This window comes from Ammospiza caudacuta, chromosome 7 (assembly GCF_027887145.1).
Source record: "Ammospiza caudacuta isolate bAmmCau1 chromosome 7, bAmmCau1.pri, whole genome shotgun sequence".
Taxonomy (NCBI): domain Eukaryota; kingdom Metazoa; phylum Chordata; class Aves; order Passeriformes; family Passerellidae; genus Ammospiza; species Ammospiza caudacuta.
The window spans coordinates 31,666,401-31,675,824 of NC_080599.1; the positions used below are offsets into that span (position 1 = coordinate 31,666,401).

Genomic DNA, 9,424 nt, shown 5'->3' on the forward strand with positions numbered 1-9,424 from the left:
CCCTCTAACACTTGGGGATTTCTTTTGGTTTGGTTTTTTCCCCCTCTTTGTGCAGAGTTACAGAACAGTGTGATGAAAATAAAATGTCAGCCAGCAACCTTGGCATAATATTTGGCCCAACTCTGATCAGGCCACGTCAAACCGATGCTACGGTTTCTTTGTCATCACTTGTGGACTACCCTTACCAGGCCCGGGTAGTGGAGCTGCTCATAACGTACTATGAAAAGATATTTGATGTCTCCTTGAAACCACTTCTGAGCACTTCTCATGCTGAAGAAACAGCTGGTATGATCAGAGTTGCTTTATCAGCAGACGAGAGGGAGCCACAGCAGCAGAGGAAATCATTTGTTGCTGTAAAGGAAGTGAGTGACTCTTTTGCTGCCACAAAGTTACCCGTGCCATATTAACTTCTGTGTTAAATTCTGGAGCATTCCAGAGCATATTTCTAATAAGTCTTTTTGGGTTTTTTTTAATAAGGAGTGCCTTTTTTGTTGATTCTCATTTACTTCTGCTCTGACTTTTGTTAGCAGGGTATTCAAATAGTTCCATGTGAAAGAGCTTCAGAAACAGCTGCACTCTTTTTGGAATCGAAGAACAGCAAGAATACAAAAGAAGAAGCAGATATATCTCTATCTGGTTAGTATGCTGTTAAATCTGGGTGTGGGTAAATAAGGAGCCCTGAATGCTTTAGATTATAGTGCATGTAACTCTGCAATGTAGACATAAGCAAGTGATAAAACCTGTTCGTCACTGTTTGATACACTTTTTTTTTTTTTTGTAATAAGAACAGAAAATTAGATCTTTCTAAATGCTTCTAAGAAATCTGTGTTTATGGAATCAGAGCTCATAGTATTTGATAAGAGCATAGCAGTGGTTAGGTTTCTCCCTTGTTTTAAAGAAAGCAAACAAAAAAAAATCCTAATTATGCTGTGACTGATTTCTGAAATCCACTATTACCTGTAAGCTAATACCCAGCAATTTATGTATTTTGACCACTATTCCCCCAAAATATGTATCATTGCCACTCACTGGAACTACACCAGAAGGCTCTGGAAAGAGTAATTGTCTGACAGAATAATCAGAGCATTTTGGATATCAGTATTTTTGCTTAAAAAATCCCAGGTTTGCTAACCTTATTCTAACTCTGAATTTTTTTCTCTATTTATCTGCTTATGCTACTACAGGGGTTTGGTTTAATGTAGGTATGATTTAATGTACTTCATTTAGGAGTAACTATACATATTCCCTTTTAATTGTACTGATTTTCGTCTAGTGTTACCGCTTCAGTCATATCCCGTACATCAACTGTGCGACATCCTGAAACATGCTAAGACTGAAAATATTCAGGGATGGCAAAGCACCAGCCAGAAAATGAAGTGTCTGTGTGTTTTCTCTTTGGTTACAGCTGTACAGTATGTGTTTTACTGCTAGTGAAATGCATACATTTGGTTAGAGTAGGCCGTTGCTAGTATGTATACCAGCTATCCCTAAAAGCTGTTATCCCATTAAAATACTAACTAGCAATGGGTCATTGAAGTCTTGCTGATCTCTTGGCAAAAAGATTCAGTCACATCTGTTTGTGTCTCTAGGTGATGTTGCGAGTCCAGCTTCAGAGAAAGACAATGATCCATTCATTTCTCAAGGTGAAGACCCCTGTCAAGTGAACTTAGTTGCTGTGAAACCCAACCGTCAGATGGGCAAAGTTCCGTTGCGGGCTCCAAGGACAAAGGCATTGTCTCGCCCTGTCAGCCTGCCTGTGGACCGAATACTGCCTCCGTGTGTTCTGAATGAAAGGAATTCACGAAATGCAGGGGCAATCAGTTCAGAGAAGCTGGGCAGAAGCCCCACTATTGAAGAAGTCTCAGAGGTGAAGGCAGTCCCTGCTGTTGATACCTGCTGCAGACTGCCTTGTTATGACAGCCAGATGCTGCGAAAAACTTGGGACAAGCAGTACAAACAGTATGATATCACAGCAAGGACAGCAATGATCGTGACTAATGCGCCCCAGGAGATCCGAGCACTCGAGAGTGGAACTGCAGGTGCTTTATCATCATCAAGCAGCCTTGGGAACAATCCAGCTAAAGCCATTCTTCCTAATAAGCCATATTCTGTTGTTGGGTCAGGAAGGACAGCAGCAGAAGAGAATGGTCCTGATGTTAATCCTCTTGCTGCCTTTAGGCCACCAAGAACATTACAACCACCCCCAGGGACATTTTATAAACCACCCTCTAACAAATCAAAAGAAAATGGAGATGGTTCTTCTGCTAAAGCTTGTGCACCCACCGGTGCTAGCTCTGTGCTCCCCCAGGATAATACTGTGAAACTGGCTAGGAGCTCTGCACTTCTGTCAGGTGATGAACAAAACACAAATGAACAGAAATCTAGCTCAGAGGATAGTCACTCCACAGATCTGAAGCCTGCTTACCATAGACTGAGACCAAAAAGGATCCAAGAACTGGAACACAGGGAAGCTCATTTTGTATAGGGTGCAAATTCCTCTTGTACTATATGCAATTTCTTGATGTTGCCCAGTGGAGGCTTCCCTTTGCCCCTTTATCCTTTGCCTTCCCTTGGGAATCCCACTTTTGTGCCATATTTGAGTTATTTTTATATATGCAGCATTTTAAAAATGGGGGGAGGCCAGGGGAACTGTGAATTAAAGTCAAACCTTTTGTAGTTCAATAGCTTTCAATAAAGATGTAATACATTCCCAGTCTAGACACAGGGGTTCATTGAATAAGACATTGAGCTTCATTTCATTGTGTGGAATGGAGTGCTTATTCATAGAGAAACAGCTATTTTTCTTAATAGATGTTATAGTAAAAATGAAAGGTTTAATGTTCACTGTCTAAGCATAAACCAAAGCTTGTGCTTTGCTCTGTAAAAGCATTTGTTCATTTTTCTAATCTGTGCAATTAAAGCTTTGCTTTTGAACAGGCTTACATACTGGCCAGCATGGCAATAATTATGTATCATATGTGTATATTTTAGGCAGACATGGTTATCTGTTGCCATTTTTCTATGTTGCCACTTTAATCTTTTCTTTTGTACAGCAAGGATGCATTTACTGAGCTTCACTATTCTGAAGCAGCAGTCAATTCACATCTGGTCTCTTGTATAGCTTAGTGAGTGGGGCAGATGTGCACAGCCTGTTTCACTTGGGTGCCATTCTGGACACATTCATTGCCCTGGTGTTGTCTTTCCCAGGTGAATGACAAGGCAGTGATTTGCTTGCTATAGATCAGTTTTACCACTTAACCTGGTGTAACTGAAATTAAGAGCTTTGTTTCCAAGTTTCCATGAAACAGATAAAAATAACCAAAAATCAGCATTAGTAGGTGCATCTAATGGTTTTCACTTTGTATTAAATGGTTTTTATGTGTACACTGTGTTATATTTGCTTTAAAATATATTAACGTGTTAACATTTCAGTGACTCTATGGCTTCTATATCTGGACTTCTTCTAACTTATTAAAATACAGATGTTTGGCCTTTGCAATAGTGTAGTACTCTCCTGCATCTGTCTTCTGGGACTAGAGGGTGGCACACTTTTCTTTATGGGATTACAATTAGCATGACCCTTTCCTGCATACTATAGAGTACAGTTGTTTTAGCATGGTACTTTCTACAGATGTAAGCACCAGGATGACTCTCAAAGGATGGCAAAGGTCAAAAATCACTTTTCTGTTTTTTCAACAGGAAATACACTGGATTTTAATACACCATTACCTTTGCCAATCTTCCCTAAACACCACAGATAAAATCCCACAGTCTGTTTGGTGGACATAATCTGATTTTTGTTTCTAAAACTCACAATGCTGGACTTTGATTCCTTGTCACATTTCCACAGAAGTAGGACTTGCATTCTTGGCAAAGGCCATTGTATCACTGGATGGATCTGGCCATGCTTGAGGTCATTTCTTGGGGAGCTGCCTCTTATTACAAAAAACCTGAAAGCCCCAGATGCTGTTGTCTGCCCAGACTGGTGTTGGGAGTTGCAGAACAAAATATCTGGAAAGGCTTCTTGACATAGATGGGAATTCGTTCTACTTTGACAGTGGAGGAGTGGACTATATATACCCCACAAAACTGGTTAATGAATCATTAAAGAAAGTGTAGTGTAACTTCACAGCACAGTTGTGAAAGGGTCAATGTTAATTAGGACCACAAAATAGCAAAATAATCTGTGAATTACCATTAAATTTATTGTCTGGCTATATTTGTTAAAGCATGTCTAACACTGGATATGGTAATGGCTTAAGAAATTAATTAAACGTCTCAATTTAATAATTTCTTAATTTAATAATAATAAAGTTGTTCAGCTACTGTGATGGAGGTCTCTGGTACTCCCCAGAGCAGGCTCCTGAGATAGAGAATTACAACAGTGAATACTGACCCGTGAGAAACAAACATTTCTTATTCAAGTCATAATACCAGTTGTTACTGGCTCTTGCCATACACCTTTTTACATAACATCTTCCATCTTTTGCTAGTCCTGAAGGTTTCTGCTCTTTTTAAGGTGTTTCCCACAGCACCGCAGGTGCCAGCGGCGTGAGCAGGGCCCGGTGCCTGTGGGTGGGGAACTGTAGGTGTTTTACAAACCCATGTTATTTCAGGGAAAACATCCATTGTAGAAGATGATTTACGTGTCCCAGCTTTATAATGCCTTCAAGTGTTTTTATGTAATAGAAGCGAAGAGCAAGGGCACAACATTGGAAATGGAAACCTCTGGAGCCTATGTAAGTGTTACGGCCCTGCTGCCCGGCGTGGCGGCAGCGCAGCAGCGCCTGCGGACTGGGGCCCGGGGCTCTTTCCGAGCCTTCCCTCCAGCCCAGGGGCAGCGGGGCCGGAGGGGGAGGCTGGGACACGGCGGCTTCGAGGCCATTATGTGACTTCTTGATTTGTCAATTTCCGTAAACATTTGCACGGTGGCGTCACGGCAGTGTTGTGTTGGGGCCCGTACGCTGAGGGCTCGCCCGCCCTGTGAGGGAGCGGGTCCGGCGGCCGCCTGAGGGGATGAGGAGGCGGCCGCGGCAGCGGAGCCTTACGCCTGGTGGAAAAGACTTGGTTTCCTTTGGAACTGGAAATGTTTCGATTGGTCCCTGTTGTTTCTTTTGGTTCAGATGGAGATTTTCCTCTGTCTTGGTTTGAAATGGGTTCACTCCAATGGAGGTGCAGCAATCCTACCCACCTGCCCCAGGTGCCAGGCTGTGGATCATGCAAAATGCCAGAACCCAGCAGCTTGAACTCTGGGGAGGAAACCTCTTGCACTCAGATTTGTTTGGTAATTGCATTTTCTGAAGTCGTAATGCACTGCCTCATCCCTCTTAAAGCTTTGGCAGAGTACCGACTTCTGTCAGTCGCTGACCTAATTAGTCATGACAGCTGTTTGTTTAGTAGGGCCTCTGAGGCTACCAGAGCTACCCTTCTGAAACCATCTTCTCAAACAAGGGGTTTGTTCAGATCTGAAGAAATACAGAAATATCAACGTCCTGGTACAGGCTTGATTGTGCTTGGGTAGGTCATATTGGATATTTGGGAGGATTTTTATTCATGAGTCCTTAAACTCGCAGATGGAGCTGTTCTGTATCAAGCAGGGGATTAAAACAATCTCCTTACAACTGAGCAGTGTTATTCTGCGACTGCTAACTGCACCTAAGATGTGTGTTTCTTTGCTGCCAAGCTGAACATTCCTTCAGAAACCTTTCTCTTTCAGCAGTTCTCAGAGATGAGGTAAGCTTTTGTGGTAAGTTTTCAAGGTTTTTGTTGCTTCTGTGTAAGAAGTCTGTGTTTTGCTTGCAAATCCATGAAGTCTTTAGCTTCCGTGTAGCAGAGGCCTAATGGAGCTAATCTGAGAGCTGACACGAAAGGCTCTGCAAAGGCAGCGTACGTATGGTAACGTTGGTAACCTAGCTCAGAGCGTGTTTGTACTTTCTGTGTGACTTTGCTACATACACTGCAGCTCACCATACAGGGCGGGCTCAGAGCACACAGAGTTAGTTCTGTTTGGGTGAACCTAAACTGGAATGTGTGCTTCAGCACCCTACCTGATGTGCTGCGGCTACTAATGTACATTCAGTCTGTGTTTGACAGAAGAAGAGTCTGATTGTGATTGTCTTTGATTCATAGAAATACACCTTTCAAACAGAAGTTCCATGGGGCCTTTTCTTAGTCTCTCTGATGTTTATCATTTGATCCTGGTTTGACAGAACTTCCCATTCTTGTCTTTCAAGTTACTCCTTATTTCAGAAGGAGTGAAATACATAGGAAACACCTAAAAAGCTTCAGCTTGGGTTTCCCCCAGTAGTTTGAGATAGTTGGGTGCAAAAATTAACTCAGAAAGCCTCAACCTGTGTTTGTGTAGTTTTCTTTCCATACACATAGATAGATCTGTTTATAGGATGCATTTATACTCACCTACTCCTACAGTCAGTCTAGGCAAAATTGTGTAGCATTAATTGTGTTAACTTTCTAGTGAGCCTGTGTCGAGGGACATCTTCTACATGCATAAAAATGTCTCACAGGTCAGGAAATGCTGGAAAGCATTGTTGAACATTAGAAGTGCTGGCCCATGAGCACACCCAATACAGCTAAGTGTGGATATTTGCAAAGCTATCTTTTCTGGTAATTTTAAAATTTTCTTTATTTTACAGAAATATTTGTTTGTGGTACTGGAGAGATTACTGGGGATATTTTTATCATTTGCTGAACAAATAGCATTTAATCAGACTTAATTTTTTAGTCAAAAGTCAGGAATAAGCCTGGAAATAAGAAAACAAGATTCTGATATTTAAAACAGCTGTTAAAATTATGGCATATGTGTGAGGTAAGAGGATATCACAACACACATGCCATGTGACCCCATGTATTGCATATAGGTGCTCATGAAGCATGTCACTGGGATTATTGTATCTACTGTAGGCAAAATGCAAGACTGTCACCAAACATCTATTTCTACTTTCTTTATGGTCTGATATGTAAGTGGAATGTCTCATGATTTGTTGTTGCTGGTAACGAACTACAGGTCTTTAGGAAATAGCTAAGTCCTAGTGATGACTGTGGGTAGAGCTACAGTGAAATTGTGCAGTGTGTTCCATAAGCTGCTCTGTTTTACCCTCCCATGTAAAAGAGTTAGGCCCTACATAAGCTTTCTCTGTTTACTTCTGAAGATCCCTTTGTAAAGCTAGAAAGTAGAAATGGGTCACAGGAGCAGCAGATGTAGTTGACCATAGAAAGCAAAATATCCTCTACCATCATCCAATTGTGATGTAAAAATCTAATTAGGAGAGATTAATTTAATCTGTTAGAGCTGTCTTTGAAAACATGTGGATAGCAAAAAGAGATCCATTTCTTAAAATAACTTGCCTTAGGATTTCAGAGATGAAAAGCTTGTTTGCTGGATAAAACAATTAAATTATCTGTTTGCCTCACACATTGTGGTAGGGCTCAAACCCAGTCTGCAGCTGAGAAGCAGCAGCAGTGCTGGTTTCTCTGCTTTGCCCTGCCATTAGTCAGAGTTAGCTTCTATCTGAGGCTTTATGAAGTTTTGTTTCTCTGTCTAGATTGAAGCAGGCTGTGTCTTACCTGTAATATGAACATTTGCTCAAGAGAAATTAGATTAAAGCCACTTTTACAAGAGGAGGTTGCCATAGAACCATAGAATAGAATCATTGAGGTTAGAAAGGGACCTCCAAGATCAAGCCCAACTTTTGACCAAAACCACCACATCAACTAAACCATAGCACTAAGTGCCATGTTCAGTCATTTCTTGAGCACTTCCAAGAGAATGTAGAGAATGGTAAATTCTGCCCCGAGCCTCCTCCTCTCCAGACCAAACCCCTGCTCCCTCAGCCACTCCTCACAGGACTCGCTCTCCAGCCCCTTTCCCAGCCCTGCTGCCCCTCTCCAGGCTGGCCCCAGCCCCTGAGTGTCTCCCCCGAGGTGATGGGCCCACAGCTGGGCACGGCTCTCCAGCTGTGCCCTCACCAGTGCCCAGTACAGGGGCACAATCCCTGCTCCTGCTGCCACACTGCTCCTGATAGAGGCCAGGATGCCCCTGGGCACACCTAGCTCATGTTCAGCTGCTGTCAACCAGCACCCCCAGGCTTTTTCCACTGAGGAGCTTTCCAGACACTCTTCCCCCCTGTCCATAGTTCTGCCTGGGTTTGTTGTGACCATTGGCAAATGGTTGTCACACTAGCCAATCTCCAGTCATCTGGGACTGCCTGGTTTTCCAGGATGGATGATAAATGATGGAGGGAGGCCTGGTGAGCTCTTTTGCCGGTTCCTCCTGTACTCCTGAGTGGATCCCATCCTACTTCATAGACTTGTGAGTGTCTAAGTGGCACAGCAGGTCACTAACTATGGCCTAATAGATTGCAGGGGAAATCTTCTGCTCCCCATCCCAGCGCAGCGGAATGGTTGCCCTGAGGATAACCAATCTTTGTGTTGAAGACTGAGGCCAAGAAGGCATTAAATACCAAGGGCTTTTCCTCATCCTTGGTTACAATGTTTCTCTCTGCATGCAGTAAAGGATGGAGATTTCCTTTGGCCCTCATTTTGTTGTTTATGCATTTATAAAAACACTTTTTATTATTTTTCACAGCGGTTGTCAGTTTGAGTTCTAGCTGAGCTTTTGCCATTCTTATTTTCTCTCTATGTGACCTAACAACGTCCTTGCACTCTTCCTGAGTTGGCTGCCCCTTCTTCCAAAGGTTGTAAACTCTCTATTTTTCCCTGACTTCCAGTGAAAGTGCCCTGTTCAGCCAAGGCTGGTCTTCTTCCCTGCTGGCTCACCTTTCAGCACATAGGGATGGCCTGATCCTCTGCTTTGTTATAATTTGTGCCAGAAGCCAGCTTAAAGTGCGTGGTTTAGGTGGCCCCTGTATGCAGGGGCTCAAAGGCCCAATGATGGTGCTGGGGAAGGTGCAGAGTGCAGTGCTCTGCTGTCAGAGCTGCAGTGGGCTGGGGAAAATCTACAGAGTGTTAAATTCTGTAAAGCAGTTTTGTGGAGGATTTTCAAAGGTGTACCCAAAGCCCTCTGAAGGGGAAAGAAAAGGGCAAGCACTGCCACATGCTTTTAAATTCTTTTTTCAATAATGAAAGCTGGATTGTTGTTCAGATTCTACTTGGAAGAATAATCACAGGGAAACTGTGCTAGTGCTTATATAGCATCATTGCCCAGCATGAGCACTGGTAGGAGGTTTTGCTACATTGCTGTTTCAGATGCCCTTTACAGATGAGAATCTATAGGGAATTCAGTGTTCACCCAGTTAAGTGTAGTGGTCTTTTTCTGATTTTAGAGGAGTCTTGTTATATATGTAAATGAACTTCTTTTATGGAAATTGAATTTCTTTCAGTGCCTACTCTCTTTCTGATTGCAGCCATCCCAAGCCAACACTGATTTTATGAGCAGGGTGCTGCC

The 9,424-nt window shown here is 42.7% G+C and overlaps 1 protein-coding gene across 9 annotated transcripts in view; it reads left to right on the forward strand.

Moving 5' to 3' along the window:
* The window catches only part of ARHGAP29 (Rho GTPase activating protein 29), a 47,982-nt gene extending 44,547 nt beyond the window's left edge, over nt 1–3,435 (forward strand). For 5 of the 9 annotated variants that reach the window (XM_058808110.1, XM_058808115.1, XM_058808113.1 and 2 more), the window contains 3 exons: nt 56–362; nt 528–636; nt 1,590–3,435. In XM_058808110.1, the coding sequence (XP_058664093.1) occupies nt 56–362; nt 528–636; nt 1,590–2,485 (1,312 nt within the window). In that variant the 3' untranslated portion in view covers nt 2,486–3,435. The remainder of the gene's footprint in view (nt 1–55; nt 363–527; nt 637–1,589) is intronic. The other 4 variants (XM_058808111.1, XM_058808114.1, XM_058808116.1 and 1 more) reach the window with 3 other exon arrangements.
* Nucleotides 3,436–9,424: the final 5,989 nt, after the last annotated feature.